The following is an 18,314-nucleotide window of genomic DNA, read 5'->3' on the forward strand; positions in this document are numbered from 1 at the left end:
ATATTAGGGGCAGTTTTTAACGCCCAAACGACTTAAAATGAGCTTCCATAGCCCGTTTCCCAAATTAATATACATTCGTCAATAATTAGAAGAAAAATCCATGGCGCGATCTCCACTTATCCCCCTCCTTCTCTCCGCCGTGCTGGTGGCGGCGCTGATTCTCCGATCCGCGGAAGCCGGCAGCGACTTCAGCTGGATACCGATTTCCAAGCATGAAATCTGCCGAGGATCTATAGCTGAGTGCATGGCCGAAGGTGGAGAGTTCGAAATTGATTCCGAAGTCAACCGGCGCATATTAGCGACCACGAAGTACATTAGCTACGCCGCGCTTCAGGCAAACTCTGTACCATGCTCAAGGAGAGGCGCGTCGTACTACAACTGCCGCCCAGGTGCCCAAGCCAATCCGTATACTCGGTCGTGCACCGCCGCCACACGGTGCAGGAGTTGAACAATTTCCGGTTTTTATCCTTTTACGTACCATATATACAATACACCTGTATGTATGAATCTGGTAACAGTATGATCGTGGGAATAATTGTGATTTTTCGCATTTGAAAGATCTGATATACGTACACTTGTCTCTCATGTGAATGTGATGTGTTAATCGTTAGTTCCATTAATAGATTTGCTTGACAGAGTACATTCAACCAGAAAATCCAAAATTGTGTATTATTGTTGCTATTAGTAAGTTTTTTGTTTCGGCCTTTTATCATTTTTTTTTACAAATCCATTGGACGATCGACAAATTTGCTGCGAAAGTACAAAATTTCAGGAGGCAGTTTGTTTGTATATTTTATCCATTTTTTTTTGTGAATTGTGTTGATTTTCCTGAAGTGTCGAATCAAGTTGTCAACGAATATACTGGCAAAATTCATGTCAATTTTTTTTCCCAGAATCTGATCAAAGTAGTGGTAAGGTTACCATCTCCTTTATGCTCTATATCTCTTGGCAATTGGGATCTTAGAGTATACCGATCAAAAAATAAAATAAAATTTGGAGCTTGGATTAAGGCTAAAAACCAGGATATGCTTCGGTAGCTTTCATTTGGAAAAGATGCATGATGGACGTGAAGGTATATTCAGAATTCGGTATGGATCCCTCTGTTGTTGCAACTGCGTCGAGGGTTTATCTACAACTCCTGGTTCAGTCTCTACTTTTAGATATGATCAGAATCTTTTATTATTTCGGAGTCGATAATCGAAAGAACGATCATAGGGAGATCTTCTTTGGAAGACCTAAAATTTGGAGGGAGGGAAGATAGATGAAGGAACCAGGCTTTTGACTTTTAGTCCTAGGACTTTGATGAAGCCAAATGTGGATTAGATAGGCTGAAAATGATGGGGAGAGTGAGACAGACCACATTTCATGTTTGGTAGGAAGTAAAAAGGGGTGGATGTTAAGAGCTTGAATACTCTGGATTGATAAATGCTACTTGAATTTTCATATTTGTTCCTCTATCACGGATGTTATCTTTAAAGAGATAAATGGAAGTTGTGAGGACTTACGTTTCCCTCTTCCCAGTAGATGCAATAGCAAACAGCTAATAATCAAAATACAGGGCGTGTGATAAATGAGTCGAAGTTAGCCTAAAATTACAACATACATATGTCGATCAAAGAAACCCTTTCGTGGCGCGTATCTTAAAATTCCTACGGGGCGAGCATACCTCATACAAACATTCTTCCATGTTTTGAAAATTGGATTCACACGGATGAACGGGAGTCAAGAATTTTAGTACAATAATACAACATTTTAGCTAAAATCTCATTTTTTTCCCCCTTAAATTAAACATCGAGAAAAGTTCCAAAACAAAACCAGAAATACAATTTCTTTTGCATAAAAACGAAATTGAAATAACTTGAACTTGTAGTTTTCAGCTAGCCTTGTTTTCAAGATCTGCTAATCTATGTTTTGCATTAGCCATGCAAGGGTGTTCAGGTGATGCCTTCCAGAGGCCTCCTAATATAGTCAGATGGGCACAGAGCAGCAACAACGATGAGTAAACATTAGACGGGTAGATGTTCCAACAGAACTCCACTGCCATGAACAATATTAAACTGCAGAAAAAGAGCATTTTCCTGAGTCAGTATCAAAACACCATAAAAATAAGGAACAAGTTTAATGGCCAAGTTATCAACCGTAACCATGTGGGAAATGTCGTTCGCCACAATAAATATGGTAAGCTGTAGAAATACCTGCATTAAGAGAGAGCGCATGAATCACAATAGTTGGATCTAAAATTATGCAGCTTTACATTAAAAAAAAAATATGCCACTTTTGAAGCAAATACTAACAATACACAACATCCATGCATGAAATTACGGAATCACATGAAAATAATCAAAATTCTAAAAACGTGAAGCGTGACGAAACTCTACGTACAAGTTTCATGTTTAAGCAGGTTTAGTATGAGATTAGGCATGAAAAAACATTTTTAGTTTTTATTATAATTAATTATATTAAGAAAATAATAGATTAAATAACACATAAATATACAAATTTTAAGAATAAATGCATAAATTTTCAAGTTATTAAAAACATTAGCCTCAAAATCACAAATTGACATCATGAAATGCCAACACTGAAAGGAAAAAGAACCGGAGAACTTACCAAGAGTAAAACTGATAATGAAGAGACCGTGAACATACAATCCCAATGAAATTTCCAACGAACATAGTTGTTACAATATCTGGAGGACCAGTAAAATTGCAGATACATACTAAGGTATAAAATTGAACTCTAAAAGAAGGGAATGAAATATTTAACTGACTTAGCTATTGCTTACGTTCAGTTTTAAGAGCCATGACAGTTGAACAATTATTGAATTGCTGGAGTGAAAAAGAACTCAAATAAGCAGTTCTAAGCTTCAGTTGAACAAGTCTAGAATGAATGAGAGAAGACAAACCTCCTTCATGCCTGCACCAAATGAGAACAGCAAAGAAAAGAAACACAATTTAAAAGAACGGTTGAAATACATACTGACACCAAGTTGAGTATAACAGACTGGTCAGGTTTATTCTTCCATCATAATCTTGGTAAATATCAGTATAATCAGTCTCTTGGAAGTTTTCAGTTGATACCCCTGTGGACTATGGACTTCATGAACTTCTTTACTAGGCCGTTCTAGTGATGCAGGAAACGATAGTGATGATGATAGCTCTATTAACCATGATCAAAGTAGCAAGTACAATTGATTCTAAATCTATAAAACTCCAAGTAATAAACCGTGGGCATAAGTACGTACCTACACCATCTATACTGTGCAAACACTGCAAGCAAAATGAGATGAGCAGCCAGTAGAAACAGCGCAAATCCTCTGCTAACAAAAATAGGTTCTGGAACAAACTTAAAATTAACAGACCTGTAAATTACAGATAAATATAGTCATATGTCTTTCATAATTTCAAGATAGATTGAAGAGAATCATATAAACTTATGGTCTTTAGTCAATCATCTGTAAAAAGCTCGGGCAAGGTCGTTGATAGACGTATGCAGTATTTTTTCAGATCCCATGAGGCTATTTTCATATACAACATCATTGGAAAGTAAAACCACAATGATACACATCAGCAGTTTGTTTCATACTCTGTCCTCTCTTCTCCTTGTTTGACTAGGGGGAGGAAGACGGCAACTGTGGGAAACTACATCTCTGTTTAATGCTGGTCCATTCTACATGTACACCATGACTCAAAACGATACTATAAACGTTACTAGAGTCCTTTGATCTGTATAGTTTAAACTTTAAACAAATGACTTTGAATAATTTAACCATGAATGGAAAATTTTACAATAAATTACACATCTGAAGCTGGATAACTTAAAATAATCAGATATCACATATGTAAGATTGTCAAGATAGAAATTTATGAGGTCAATTGAAGTACCAAAAATGGATGAAGATGCGACCAAGATTAAAGGCTTTTGAGATGTATGCAACTGGATATGACAAAATGAAAGGTAGTCCTAAGAGAATCTGCAGATCATCCACCAGGGGTGGTAGAAGTAGATAAAAATTTAATCAGATCATCACTGTCAAGTAGCCCTTCGTTCAATTAATATTGACTTGCAATAAATAAAGTTGAAGGGGCAAAAATAAATAATTTAATAACTTCAAAAGGATGAATCAAGAATATAATATCCCACAAATATAGTACAACCAAAAAATATTTTAAGCTGACTAAAAGCCTTCAAGTTAGTTAGTAAACAATTAACAGTTACTGAACTAAAGAATTAAGTAACAAGCACCTGCACTAGTGCCGCACCGGATAAAGCAGATACCACCCCAAATATATCCATAGCCTGCAGTTCACGGTTTTCCAGGCAAGGGTTAAGAGTTTCTTTAGATGTAAACTCTCATACTAGAACTTCGTAAGAAATGTAAAATCAAAAGCTAAGCACCTTCAGCAAGAGTACTAATAAGGGAGGAGCATAAAGGAGCACATTCATTTTCACTGAGACAGCTCCACTGTGCTAACAAAAGGAATGCTTGCAACAGTTTTAGTTAAGCAATATCACCATGATAACTTAAGCTCAAAAAAATATGACCATGCAACTGACAATACTGGCAAAAAAATTAATTAAATATGTTACCTGAAAATAATTAAACCAAGATGCCACTTTTGGCAAATAAATGAAACCAGTGCAGTATGGAGAAGTGTTGTGGCAAAACAGTCATTGAACAATCGAAGTACAAATATGGAGTGTACTCTCTTAGACAGAGAAATCAAGCAAAGAGCCCACCAAGGAAGCTGCAAGCAATTATCTGAAATCAAGACCTGATACATTGCTTAAATTTAGCAAATCAGGATTAAGATAGCAGCACCCTTAACCGTGGAGTCAGGGACAAAGTACACTACTACTTTAGACTACGGATAGCTTTAGTTCAGCATTCTTGAAATTTTGAAGATAGAAATCATAAGTCCTCCAACCCCCACCAGTAATGATAGTAAAATCTATTCATGGATTCCACGCAGGGAAGGACCTAAGATTAATCTACTCTAAATCAGACACATTTTTTCCAATTCCCATTCTCCCTTAAAAATTGGTCACTAGTAATGAACCGAAAATTCTAAATAGCGTAACTTCATAAATTTGTGCAATGCCTAGCATGAGATTCTCTTTTAAATTCCCTTTGCTTTTAGATTTTTCACTTCAACCAAACAAAGATAAAAAAAATAAATAGTTTATTTTATGATAAAAGTAGTAAACAGACGAATGTAGTAAGTAAAATATCAGAAATCTAGGAGAAATTTACTGTACCACGTTGGTCTTCAAATAAATGAATAAGACCAGTCCAAGATTCACAACATACAGAAAGCCAAATAATATCTGCAATCACAAGATTGTATGAGATTCCAAACTAAAGTGCGACAACTGAAATAAATAAACGGGTGGCAGTGTGGCATTAATCACCTAGTCAGACGAGTGGAATTTCTCATTCAACATAAAGACAACAAACTAAAAGCTCTTGCATACCACTTCAGTACACTCCGGATTCACGCAAATTTTTACTGAGCGTATGCACTGACTCATCAAATGACACTCAGGAGAAACAATCGTTTGGATTTCTAAATACAATTCAACAGTTACTCATATTAAACCGAAAATGGCTGATTTAAAAACTGACAATTTTATCAACAGATATAAAACAAGAAAAAAATATACCTGCGCTGGATAGACTTCCCCTCCTGTAAGAAAACTAATTGCGGAATATACATAAAGAAATCCAGCAGGATACACCAGGGGTCCAGTATCCCCTTCCAGCTTGCCGTAATCTCTTTCTCCTCCAAGAAATCCACTGACCTATCAGCATTAATTTGCAAAAAATCTAAAATTTGTAAAGCTTTTCTTTTGCTTCCAAAATTATAAGTCCTAAAATAATATAAAAGTAAACTTTTTTTAAAAAAAATAAATGAAATATCAAAGATTAGTTAACCTGGGACATGTACGCGTCCCAATCAATCTTTGTGTCTGAAACCCATATAGCATAAAAATGTCAAAAACTGAAAAATATAATGTAAGTAAGTCAGAAAAGTGCCCGAATTGTAGTTACATGGAACATAGGTGATTATGAGAAAAACGAGGATTGCATCGGTGATTAATAAGACCAAGGCGAACGGTATTTCAGGGTTTTTTAAGAGATTTTGGATGAAGGACTCTGGCCGTATCGCTGGCCTTCTCACGGCGGCGGTCGATCGGATTGCTGTGGCTTGTCTAGGCATCAGAGTTAGGAGCAAAATGCCGGAAAGTATTTGCAACCAGTTGCTCTTTTAAACAGAAGCAACCGTGTGACGTAAAACGCAGCGTTTTATTGCCCAAATCAGAGTCACTTTCGGAAATGGGAATGACACACACATTCTTAAAACTAGCACCCCACGTAACTATTTTATAATTCGATTTATATTTAAATAATTATTAAAATATAATTATAAAAAATTATGAGAAACTACACTGTAATTTTGATATATAGATTAAAAAATAAAAATATAAAAATATGAGTATCAAAATATAATTATAAAAAATAGCGAGGGACTACACTGTAATTTTGATATATAAATTAAAAATAAATCGAAAAATAAAAGAATAAAAAAAAATTTCAGTGAGAATTGAACATATGATTTAAACCACAAAAAACAATGATTCTATCCACTGAACTACATATAACTTTTAATATTTTATTAATATAAATAATTATTAAAACAGACCATGACATCAATCTTAGTTACTCAAAGATTCTCAAACTTAATAAAATAGTATAGATTCCTCAAGAATCATGGCATAAAAAGTCCAGCAATGTTTATTTTATTCTCAAATAAAAACTTTCCCTTTCCAATTTAATTCATTCTAAAGTAGCTAATAGAGAGTTTTCGGTATTCGTTTTGGTTTAAAATGGATATAAGTTGAAAAAAAACCCACCAAAGATTTTGGACTAACGTACGTAAGCTTAGACTTACTACAGTACACAAACGATTAAAATATATCGTCTAATATGGGTGCGACAAAGTTAAAGGTAATTTTCTTGAACCTCAAAAATATTATACTCAAGCGTGAAAAATTATGTCTTATAGAAAGAAAACCTTTTTGAAGAATGTGTAGCATCAAACATACTCGGACTACATTCAATGTGCAAATATAACATTTAAACTTCAAGCGCCTTTCAATTCAAAATGATCACGAAATCCCAAAAAAATACAGCAAAAAAAAAAAAAGATGAATGCACTTTACAACCCAATATATTATGTTCCACTTCGAGATTGAGCACTCTATCAGAAACATGGAGGGCCTCCATTTCTGATTCTTGTGTCCATTTATCCAGCGACGGCTTAGCTTATATCTATCCGGTTCGACAGAGTCTCCTCAGGGTTACCGATGTCCTCCTCTTCTGCTCAATCTCCTGCCCCTCCCACTGTTGAAATCCAGGCTTGCGATTTATTTGATGCTTCCATAAATAACGTGCCTCTCCCCACATCAAGACTAGAGATCCTGGTACCAAAAGTACAGGAATCCTTGACAAAGATGCGCACCCTTCATTCATCTCTTCAATATGACAGGTTTCACATTCAACTCGAGTAAAATGCATCACGCATGATGACTCCAAGGATATAATCGCAATCCCATCCTCAAACCGCATAAGGTCAATATGTGCACAAATTCCCTACAGGCCAATAAGTCAACGTACTTTGAAACAAAAAATAAAGCAACATCATCTTCAGGAACTGAGAATTTTTAGGTTAAAAGATGGCATTCTACTGCAATGGCTCGACTATAGCATGCAAGAGGCAAGACACACCTCACCTGGTTGGTATATGTTCACTATAAGTTGATTAAAAAGTGGTTCCCGCCATAACATATCCAGTGGGAAGGGACATATTTTTTCATTCTCGTCAACAGAAATTGAATCCGAATATTCAGGAACACAACCACTAAATCGAACATTCTCGCGGATGTTATATGAAAGTTCAATGGCCCAACAGGGGAGATCTCCAAACCTCATCGCCTGCAGGAAAAGAGATGTAAGTAGATTAAACGTTTTAAAGCACATCATTCTCAGTATAACCAGATGTAGTTTGATGAATAAAAGCCTTCAAAAACACAAGAAATAAAAAAGAAAAGATTCAAATACTACAGAACCAAGAACGATTAATAGATGGAACATCAAATATTTCCACATTTGAACAGCACGCACCTTGTATCATGAACGGGGCAATGAAATCTAAACATATTTGGATGCATCAGGATATTAGTATATGGGATAGTCTTTACAGAGCAAATATAACAAATTCCAAGATCACATAAGACATCTTTGCCTGGGAGAAAAATTGCAACCAGCTAGGGGAAAAAGATAACTTGCTAGCGGTTTTTAACTTAAACACATGCCTAGTGCATAACAAGTAATACTATCATTAAATGCAGTTCTACAAGATAAGAGAGCATCACTCCTGACATATCATCAGTCCTGGTAGCTTACAGTTAGGGTAAATTGTAAATGGACCCCTGTATTAATGTAAAAATGGTCAAACCCCTGTAAAAAATCAATTATCTGGATTCTCTGTTTTTCTAAATTGATAGCTCAAACCTCTTGTTGACATTTTTTGTGGTATATGCTTCTCATAGACACATCACACAAGCATGAATAATCCCAAAATGCCCTCTTGAACGCGTGGTAAAAAACATTATGATATTATATTTTGAATTGGATATTGCTATGAAAAATTAAACGCCTTTATACTTTTATTACATTCAGAAGTTCCTCTTCATTTTTGAAAACTCCAACTCCGACATAATTTCATGCATATGTTAATCAGAAGCACTTGTCCCACAACAATTCAGATCACAAAAGCAAAATCGTAAACACGGAAAAGGGTAAATGTTGAGAAGTAAACAAATCCAGCACCTGATTGTGGGAAGCTTCAGCGAAATATCCTTCTGCAGCCACACAAAAATCCAAGCATTTATAGTTCGCACCACAAAATCTAATCAGCATTTCAATACGCAGGAAACTAATAATCGAAGCACCTTTTTCAAGAGCAGATAACAGAGAAGACTGCTGATCGGGAGATAAAAAGCCTCTGCAAATCCAGAGGCCGTTGATTCCGGTTATCGGCTCCCAACAACAGCTTTCCCCGAAGATCGACTGAGTTTTCGCGATTTCATCGATCGGATCGCCGAACTGAAGTCGTTCTCGTCTTTCATACGATGAATCGGAGTCAACGTCCGACGACGAATCGCCGAAGGCTTCCCTGAGAATCTCTTTCAGCTCCTCGTCCATTTCTTCATCATCGGCTTACATCATTTTACTTGTCGGATTATATTATTTGCTTAACTTATTCAATACGATCGTTTCGATACATTATCGATTCTAATTTAATGATTTTATACTATAACAAAATTATTAATTATATTATTTCTTTAAATTTATCGCTTATCATATACGATATCCAATCCATTCAAATTTTAATAAATCAAAACAACTCTTATATGATAAAAATTAAATGCTCCATCTTTATTTAGTTTAACTAAAAAATAACATACATAGAGACGTATTTTAATGAATCCATAATTTACCTTTAACAGATATATCTTAATAACATGTTTTTTATTTTTATTTTTATTTTGAATTTTTAAATGATCGATGGAATAAAATTTTATTATAAAATAAATATTTTAAACTTTTTAATTTTAATATAATCAAGAATCGTTTCACGTAAAAATAATAATATGCATGTATGTCGCATTCGAAATGACGTTAGTAATAAATAATTCGACTTTCATTTTAAGCGTCACTTGACATATAAGATCAGACAATAAAAATATAGTATAATAATAATTTATGTTCGCTAACGGTCCCTTGGGATTGTGGACAAACACCCTAAATAATTTCTCAAACTTTATAAGAAAATTACACAGCTATGAATAACGGTACATTCAACTATGAGAAGAAACTACGCAACTATAAATTATGGTACATTCTAAGAGGTAAACAAATGAAAACCAGCTGCTAGTAAGGACTATGCCGGCTTTTTCTTCTGTTGGTCGGTGATTTTGCCACCAAAGTATTTGATATCCACGAACAATTTTTATCTGTCGACTCATCAGACAACCAGCAACATAGCCGGCCATCTTCACCACCTGTCCAACCAAAAATACCGCTGTTTTTTGAAGTTCGACCAGGAATGCTAGACATGGGCAATACGCTCCTTACAATCCCTGTATGGCCACCTTGAAAAACAGCTTCTGCAGCTTCAATCCCCTGTGTTGTGCCATAATTTACAGGAAAATATCCGAAAGTGCCATTATCCGTGCCTCCAATCACCCAAAGGCGATCAACCTCAGCCGAGTAGTGACAATCAACAAAATAATCAACCTATAGCACAAGTGTTCATAAGAAACTCAATTTTCCTTGAAATACGCGTGTATTGCAAGTGAGATGCAAAACACAAGTGTAATATATGTTGATATAACTCTAATACTTGTTCATAATTAAAATCCCCATACATGATCATTAGTCCAGCTATTAGAGGCCAGCGTACGAGCATCCTCAAAGTTGGCTTCAGTTCGAGTGTCATTCAAATCCCAAACACTAAAAGAAGCAATTTAGAATGTAAGCATTAAATTCCTGTTCAAATTCACAGGGTGCAGGAAGCTAATAAATTCACATACGCAATTCTTTGACATACCTTAAGGTCTCAATATGTGTTAAACACCACAATTTCTGATCTGCCTCACCAAGAAATCCCACTTTTCCGATTGAAGTCCCGACATTAAACACCTTTATGTTACGGGAAAAATGGAGAAGAGAATCAAAGGGAAATTTCAACAAGCTTTTCAAACTTGTTAAAGATAACAAGTGAGAAAGTGAATTGAGATGCAACGAAATAATTTATTCATCAAAAAGAAAACAGGTTATAAACCTGAATAATAGAAGGAAAAACAAGTTTTATTTTGAAATAAATCAGAACCAAGTGAAATAGAAAAGGAAATAAACAGTAATAATGCCTGCACACAATGTTATTTAGCTATAAAAATATTCATGAAACAGACCATAACTTGTCAAATTCTGGGAATGGTGACAAATATGACTATTTTGAAACAATTTTCTCTTTAAATTCTGAAAATGCTCATCATTATAAATTATTTAGTACAAAATATTTGGAATCACGCCAGAAACTTGATGGTGGTGTACATATATCAGCCAACGGTAAGAACCCAAGGAAAAGATGTTTCACTTACCGACACCAAGTGATCATCGTCGTTTATGTTTCCACTGGTATCAAAAAGGCACATCAAGCCATCAACTGAAGCAGAAACAAGTTTGCTTTGATTACCGGGAACAAAGTGAACCTGTGAACAATTTGCATAATCAAGCATTCAACATATTCACCAACTCTATCTGTCTGTACGCTGACATTCACTTCCAAAACAAATGATGCTGTCAGCTACAAATGCAGCAAGTAAAAATAAATTGATTTTGGACATTTAAGATCCATCCAACAACTGTCCAAGGCAAGAGCACCAGCCTTCTTCCTTTGTTGATCTCTTACTTCTGCACTTTTTTTATTATCAGAAGGAAAAAAGGCATCTCCACAGACCTGAGTAACATCATCCATGTGAGATTCTTCCAGGCATGCAGTCCGCTTCATGGTTCTCCAATCCCAGAAAATTATCTGTATGTTTCCAAATCATGAGCAGCGAAGAGCATGGATTGATGAATCAATTGAAATAATAACGTATCTGAATTCCCAAACTCGACATAAAAAAAGCCATTTAGACCTTCTCAATCTAATGAAGTAATTAGTGCATATATATGAATTGATATTTTCTCAATCTTATGAAGTACCTAGTACATGCATCTAAAATTGGAGTGGCAGTGTCATCGTGCACTAACAACATTCACATCAATGTGTCAAAATAATAAAACCGATCCCAATTTTCTCAAGGGTAATAACCTTTTGGAACTGTCAGAAAATGATAATACCTGAGATTTACACCCTGCAGCAAGAAGATTAGCGCCTGATCCACCAAACGAGAAGCAGAAAATCTCATCTGATGGACCTGCACTTATACAAGTAACCTATAGGGCAAAGCCAAAATCAGAGTAAGTTTGGATCCTCCGAATAGAAAATAAAAATAGAACATATATTCAAATTATCAGACCTTGTGTTCGATTTCATAAATTTGGACAAAGAGGCAACAATATGTTAAAGAGTGTTTAGAACCTGCTGTATCAACTATATCCAATTTCAAGATTTTTTCAATCGTCGGAATCAGTATTTCAAATTTTCACACGCCAAATCAGTAAAAATAAACAAAGGAATCACAAATATAAGGAATGCAAACGAACAAGTGGAAAAAATAGAACCTGCTGGCAAGACCTGGAATCCCAAGCTCTGATGGTGCTGTCACTAGAACAAGAGTACAACACATGCGGAGACGATGGCCCAACGAATGAAATTTGATTGATAGTCGCGGAATGTCCTTCACATTGGCCAAGGTACTGCCCGGTCGCAGGTGAGTACAACTTCACCTCATTGGTTGAAAGTGATACCGCCATTGACGTCCAATCGTCCCTAAAACAATCAAATCACGACAGTTCCTCGGTATCAGATAAAGACTATGCAATTCGAGGAAAAAGAAGAAGAAATTGAGAGTGAAAACATACTTGGCAGCAATTTGGAATACGTAATCATCGCCGAAGTTAGTTTGAATCGAGTTCTTGAGCCCGTGCCGTTTGAAAAGTATTGATTGAGTAGCAGATGTTTCTTCTTCTACTTCCATCACATCCTCAATTTCCATTGACATTGCTCCTGTGGCCTGTTTGTTTGAGCGTGAATATGAATACTAGGGTTTTGGACCTTGTTATGGGATCAAGCTTAGTTTTTTTAAAACAAAAAAAAAAATTAACAAAAACCAAGCTTACTATTTTTAATGCTTAGTTTTTTATTAAAAAAAATTATAAAAAAAACCAAGCTTAGTATTTTTAATTAGAGTATAACCAAACTCCAATTTAGCTCTACTAACTAGAAAAAATCAGGTAAATTAAGTTTTGTGTAATTAGTTCGGTCATACATCTGTCCAATGCAAGTTTTTTTTTAAAATTTCATTTTCTATAGACTCCCACTCCCTCTCGGCACAATTGTCCATCATGCGCGCCAAATGTATATCCCACACGATACATTATCATTTTGGGGTATAAACGCCGAGAGGGAAAGTTTATCATTCCTTGATTTCAAAATACAAGCTACAAAAGCATGTTTTACAACATAACACTCTAAAGCTCAACGACCCAACAACAAAGGCCGGGGTCCTCTAAACTAAATATTTAGATAATTACAAACTCTGCAACGATTCAACTTTAGCCTTCGCAGCTACTCCCTCTCCCACGACTTTATCATCAGCTTTGTCTTCGGGTTTATCTACCTCTGCATTAGACATAAGATGCACATAGGAACGAGACAAATCAATAGCTAAAGCACAACCAGAAGACTGAAACCATATGAAAGATCTCATAGTACATAGTATTGACACACTACAAGTGAATATGCTGGTCAACAAGATGGAAGATCGCAAAGTATAAATAAAGTGAACCAGCCCGACAAAGTGACACATTTTAATCACCAGAAGCTTAGGTAAAAGGGTTGATAAAAATTACATTCGATGCGCATTCCCCGATACTTCGTAAAATATCTCTCACTATGAGACATTCATGGAGTAAGGGAAGGAGAACAAAACATGAAAAAATGTAGGTTTCACCTTTTTGGCCAAAGAAGAAAAAGAAAAATTTGTGAAGAAAGTAATATATAGTAGACATCCACAATCAGAACAAAACTGCTACCATCACTACCAATAAAACCTATATTAGTAGCAGAAAAGAAGCTTGTGAAAAAAGTCCCATTTCTTGATTCACTGCCCCTTGGTCGTATTAGATGTAGATTGCAATTATTAAAATTCCAATAATGTGCAAAACTTAATCACGTAATTCCATCCACCGAAACAAGAAAATATCAACACAACGAAAGTCTGAATGTTAATCAGTAAAGTAAATCAGACATAAAATTGTAATGTTTTCACAAATTCAATGCTTGTGACCGCAACCGATACTACCTTCATCCAGTTCATCGTCACTATCATCAAATTCATCACTTCCTCCCATGCCACCCATGTCACCAAATTTCTGTAAAATTTGTAAAAAACAAAACCATTAAAATAATAACAATAACAAAGAAAAACCAAGTATAATGCCAGGTAACAGATGCAGAAACTCACAGAGAAATCCATGCCACCCAAATCCAAACCAGCAGGCCGCCCTGATCAATTGTAAAGAGATTCAAAATCTCTTACCACTGGAGAAACTTGACAAAATTTGTACAAAGCATAAAACAAAACATAAAACAAACCAGTATCATCATCTTCGTCCACCCATTTATCCCAATCTACTTTCACATAATGAGGAGCCTTTGCATCTCCACGTAACAGTTTACTCCACCATTTTTTCTCTGATTTCTCCAAAACACAGAATATATTTCTCACGCCAACATTTATCTTGCTCTCCTGATAAATAAAACTTGTGAGTTGTAGAAGAATGGAAAAGCAGGTAGAAAAACTTAAGATGAAATATGCATATAAAAATTAGAGAAAGCGGCAGATGAGCCCTTGATTTAAAAAGACAAAAGATCAGCCTTCATAACAAAATATACATCAATATGTTCCTCCCAATGGTTAATAAACAAACTGATTAATCTAACTAGTTGGGTCACATAACAATTTTTTACGCATATTTTTCTACAATCCATGATGACGTTCTCGGAAAAATAACTGATAATTTTATTCACACCAATCCCAATAACAGCGGGCTGATAAATACAGATCCACAAACATATGTTTTAAACACAAAAATTAACAAGGGGTCATTTTTTATCATCAAGAAAGGGAGTGTGTTTTCCAACCCAGTAAAATAAACAGGCAGGACAAGTACATCAGAGAAGCAGCAATGGGTTACAGACCTCAAATTCTAGAATGTGCATTAATTTGAAAAAATATTTAAATAATGGGTAAAAAAGTTCATCATCTAGAAACTTCTAGACATCAAAGCACAATTGAAATATTGTGACAGCGCAACTCACCTCAACATTAACTTTATCGTGAAGATCTAATTTGAGTTCGTAAAGATTGTCTGACCCGGCAGTGGCTGAAAAAGTGAATACTCCTTCTGGATCAAGGTTGACCTTAGAATTCTTGGCATCCGGAAGCACCACTGTCAGATAAACCTTATCGTTTCTTTCGGCCCATTTAACCTCGGGGTGTCGACTACAGAATAGAAATTCTCTTAGCCAACGGCTAAATGGCATAAACTACATTAATGCAACTCTAATGGATAACAATTAATGTAAGTTATAGAAATCATAGATTTTCACAAGTATACAATCAAGTACAGTTAAGTTGATGGGAAATACCCAATAGAAATGACACTTTCCCGAATCTTTTGATATGTTTCAAACAGAGTTAGCATGCACATGTTGGTTCTTAGATGGTTTCAGAGTAGCTTTGCAGAAAATTAAATTAATGTTTGCAACCTCGGAAAAAAGATTCTTCGGTACTCATTAGTGAAACTTCCGTGTGTTTCTTAATCAAAATTTTGCGTTAGCTTTACTTAATTTATTCAAAAACTCAAAACCGATCCATGGTGATTTTGATTATTCGAAAGTTATTATCGTAATTTGATAAATAAATGAAAATCTATTCGGATGCTCTGAAATCTCTATGGATACTCCAATACCAGAGAGGTGTGTTATCCAATTACTGATATTTTATTAAAAAATAATAATAATATTAATTATGTACATCGCTCTAACTTACAAAATTTCAGTTTCTTACCTTTATTTTCAAGCACTTTCCACTTATGATTTTTTCCACTTCATCGCAATATATAAATATAATCACTTTTAAAAAGCATAATCTTTTGCAAATACTCCTTAACACGCTTAAGTTGATTACGAAATATCTATAGATTCCAAAACATAAAAACTAAAATACAACTATCAACATGATATTTCAACCTAATTTACAAGTAGGTAGCAATCAAGTCAACAACTTGAAGCAAAAATACTAGACAAGCAGAAAACAAACAACCTACAAGCACTTTCGATCAAAAAAACGAAGATTAACAAGATGAAATCAAAGTCGTAATATTGGTTTCTCTGTCATTGAAGAAAAAATTACCTCATTTTTTCTAGAACGCTAGAAGAGTCCAGTGTTGAAAACCCTAGAAGCTGCGGTTTATGGCTGGAAGTTATACTGACAGTTACAGAGCACAAATTAAACGGATCGGTTTTAATTTTAACACTATCTGAAGAACCGCTTTTTACTTTGAAATAGTAAAATCGCATTTCTTGATTACTCACATTGATAAGCCCAGGCCGCTTTGATCTACACTGGGCTTGAAATTTTTGATGGGCCAATTGTTTGTTTCAAAAGCCCGTGAATACTTATCATTATTGCCTCATTAAAAAATAAAAAGTTTAATATATTTTTCAATAATTTTATCAATTAGTAGTTCCATGAAAAGTTATATATATTACCTGTTGCGTGCTTATATAATTTGTTTTTTAACAAAAATAAAAAATAGTAAAATGAAAAAATATAACATTTTCTTAAACAAATAGCCATCAAAACGTAATACATACATAAAGTTTTTGTTTTATAAAAGTGAATGACATTTTCGTAAATAAAAAACATCAAATACCACAAAGTGAGTGTTATTTTGATAAATAAGAAAATATTTAATGGCTTAAAAAAGAGGAGGTCATATAAAATGACTAATTTGCCTAATAATTTTGATTTTGTTAAGAATTAACTTAAGATATAATTGTAATTTCATTACAAATTTCGCCAACTAATTAGAAAACATTTAATTAAATGACATCTACTATAATAATATATTAAGAAGTAATATATATATATATATATATATATATATATATATATATATATGTATATATATATATATGAGTACATTGCACATTGATTTTGGTTATTTATATATTAAAATTTCGATATTAATATGTTGACTTTAAATTGTTTGCAATGTAATCATTTTATGTGACATCAATTTATCGTGGCGGCCGTCAATTTTATTCTTAGTTCTTTTTTAGCACAAATATTTTAGAAAATAATAAATTTAAAATTTCTTCATTTTTCACTATCATAGCAATAAGCATAAAAGAACATTTATTTCATATTTTATATATATTTATAACACAACATTTGAATATTTATTTTATGGTAAAAACTTGTATGAGACGGGTCTCACGGATCGTATTTTTTGAGACAGATATCTTATTTGGGTCATCCATGAAAAAGTATTACTTTTTATTGTTAATATCGTTAGGGTGACCCGTTTCACAGATAAAAATTCGTGAGACCATCTCACAAGACACCTACTCTTATTTTATTTATGTGGAGAATGTGTAGGAACCCATTCCTGATAATAATATTAGACATCATTTGAAGTAATAATATTAGGACAAAAATTTGTGTGAGACGGTTTCACGGATCGTATTTTGTAAGACGGATCTCTTATTTAGATCATCCATATAAAATGTTACTTTTTATGCTAAGAATATTACTTTTTTGTGAATATCGGTAGAGTTGATCCGTCTCATAGATAAAGATTCGTGAGACCGGCTCACAAGAGACCTACTCAAATATTAGACATAATTTGAAATAAATAAAAAAGATAATAATCTAATATAATAGAAAAAATTTTAAAAAATTCATTAATATATAATTTGATTTGATTGATTAAATTTGAGATATAATGTTAAATTATTACTTTATATTTTAAATATTTAATAAAATCTTAAAAATATTATTTATTAATATAATTTTTATAATTTAAACTCAATAATTTAATTGATATAAAAAATAATTAATAATTTAATTTATATAAAATAAATAATTGATAGATATATAAATAATATAATTAAATATACATAAAATTGAATAAGACAAACTGTCAATTAATAACGTGTAACTTACGTACACAATTATTTCAAGTATAATCATTATCAATTATGTAGTTAGTGACGAGCAAAAGTCAAAACAGTACAGAAATCTAGCAAAATCCAGGAGATGACACCTGAAAACAGGCGGCATAATTTATAATTAACTATTTGCTATTTTAATTTTGAATGAACGAGTTTTACTATTAACAATATTACAATATATCAAATTTTAAATTAATATTTTATTTATTTATATATTAATTACATAAATTATATTTTAAACGATAATATTATTGAATGAATGAAATTCATCTT

General features: G+C 33.8%; 4 protein-coding genes across 4 annotated transcripts; all 4 read right to left on the minus strand.

The window, feature by feature from the left end:
* Positions 1-1,801: 1,801 nt before the first annotated feature.
* On the minus strand, positions 1,802-6,358 carry LOC142523680 (dol-P-Man:Man(5)GlcNAc(2)-PP-Dol alpha-1,3-mannosyltransferase). Its single transcript, XM_075627409.1, has 13 exons — positions 6,053-6,358; positions 5,936-5,970; positions 5,665-5,802; positions 5,260-5,328; positions 4,591-4,748; positions 4,399-4,465; positions 4,246-4,299; positions 3,885-3,973; positions 3,245-3,361; positions 2,786-2,916; positions 2,611-2,689; positions 2,139-2,195; positions 1,802-2,057 (listed from the first exon to the last, which is right to left on the minus strand). Exons 1-13 carry the CDS (start codon positions 6,219-6,221, stop codon positions 1,874-1,876), a joined length of 1,347 nt encoding a protein of 448 aa, XP_075483524.1. The 5' UTR covers positions 6,222-6,358; the 3' UTR covers positions 1,802-1,873.
* Positions 6,359-7,059: 701 nt separating this feature from the next.
* Positions 7,060-9,337, minus strand: LOC142523690 (uncharacterized). Its single transcript, XM_075627421.1, has 4 exons — positions 9,016-9,337; positions 8,894-8,925; positions 7,790-7,996; positions 7,060-7,654 (listed from the first exon to the last, which is right to left on the minus strand). Exons 1-4 carry the CDS (start codon positions 9,266-9,268, stop codon positions 7,334-7,336), a joined length of 813 nt encoding a protein of 270 aa, XP_075483536.1. The 5' UTR covers positions 9,269-9,337; the 3' UTR covers positions 7,060-7,333.
* Positions 9,338-9,791: 454 nt separating this feature from the next.
* Positions 9,792-12,888, minus strand: LOC142523696 (WD repeat-containing protein GTS1). The gene is made up of 8 exons (XM_075627431.1): positions 12,659-12,888; positions 12,359-12,566; positions 11,975-12,070; positions 11,589-11,663; positions 11,230-11,340; positions 10,677-10,768; positions 10,495-10,579; positions 9,792-10,363 (listed from the first exon to the last, which is right to left on the minus strand). Exons 1-8 carry the CDS (start codon positions 12,796-12,798, stop codon positions 9,998-10,000), a joined length of 1,173 nt encoding a protein of 390 aa, XP_075483546.1. The 5' UTR covers positions 12,799-12,888; the 3' UTR covers positions 9,792-9,997.
* A 315-nt stretch (positions 12,889-13,203) lies between these two features.
* LOC142523703 (uncharacterized protein OsI_027940-like) lies at positions 13,204-16,331 on the minus strand. The gene is made up of 6 exons (XM_075627438.1): positions 16,216-16,331; positions 15,120-15,303; positions 14,394-14,547; positions 14,263-14,303; positions 14,101-14,170; positions 13,204-13,418 (listed from the first exon to the last, which is right to left on the minus strand). The coding sequence occupies exons 1-6, from the start codon at positions 16,218-16,220 to the stop codon at positions 13,327-13,329; spliced, it is 546 nt and encodes a 181-aa protein (XP_075483553.1). The 5' UTR covers positions 16,221-16,331; the 3' UTR covers positions 13,204-13,326.
* Positions 16,332-18,314: the final 1,983 nt, after the last annotated feature.

This window comes from Primulina tabacum, chromosome 2 (genome assembly GCF_025594145.1).
Source record: "Primulina tabacum isolate GXHZ01 chromosome 2, ASM2559414v2, whole genome shotgun sequence".
NCBI classification, from domain to species: domain Eukaryota; kingdom Viridiplantae; phylum Streptophyta; class Magnoliopsida; order Lamiales; family Gesneriaceae; genus Primulina; species Primulina tabacum.

Excerpts from the sequence above, each read along its gene's own strand:
- LOC142523680 (XM_075627409.1), bottom strand. The coding sequence starts at position 6,221 with ATGCCTAGACAAGCCACAGCAATCCGATCGACCGCCGCCGTGAGAAGG. Across the intron at positions 4,749-5,259 it reads TTTATTTGAAGACCAACGTG|CTTCCTTGGTGGGCTCTTTG; the intron begins GTACAGTAAATT and ends AATTGCTTGCAG. Across the intron at positions 3,974-4,245 it reads CCGGTGCGGCACTAGTGCAG|ATTCTCTTAGGACTACCTTT; the intron begins GTGCTTGTTACT and ends GATGATCTGCAG.
- LOC142523690 (XM_075627421.1), bottom strand. The coding sequence starts at position 9,268 with ATGGACGAGGAGCTGAAAGAGATTCTCAGGGAAGCCTTCGGCGATTCG. Across the intron at positions 8,926-9,015 it reads GTTATCTGCTCTTGAAAAAG|AAGGATATTTCGCTGAAGCT; the intron begins GTGCTTCGATTA and ends GTGTGGCTGCAG. Across the intron at positions 7,997-8,893 it reads CTGAAGCTTCCCACAATCAG|GCGATGAGGTTTGGAGATCT; the intron begins GTGCTGGATTTG and ends CTTTTCCTGCAG.
- LOC142523696 (XM_075627431.1), bottom strand. The coding sequence starts at position 12,798 with ATGTCAATGGAAATTGAGGATGTGATGGAAGTAGAAGAAGAAACATCT. Across the intron at positions 12,567-12,658 it reads GTATTCCAAATTGCTGCCAA|GGACGATTGGACGTCAATGG; the intron begins GTATGTTTTCAC and ends TGATTGTTTTAG. Across the intron at positions 11,341-11,588 it reads ACATGGATGATGTTACTCAG|GTTCACTTTGTTCCCGGTAA; the intron begins GTCTGTGGAGAT and ends AATTGTTCACAG.
- LOC142523703 (XM_075627438.1), bottom strand. Across the intron at positions 14,548-15,119 it reads ACGATAAAGTTAATGTTGAG|GAGAGCAAGATAAATGTTGG; the intron begins GTGAGTTGCGCT and ends TTTATTTATCAG. Across the intron at positions 13,419-14,100 it reads TGACGATGAACTGGATGAAG|AGGTAGATAAACCCGAAGAC; the intron begins GTAGTATCGGTT and ends TGTCTAATGCAG.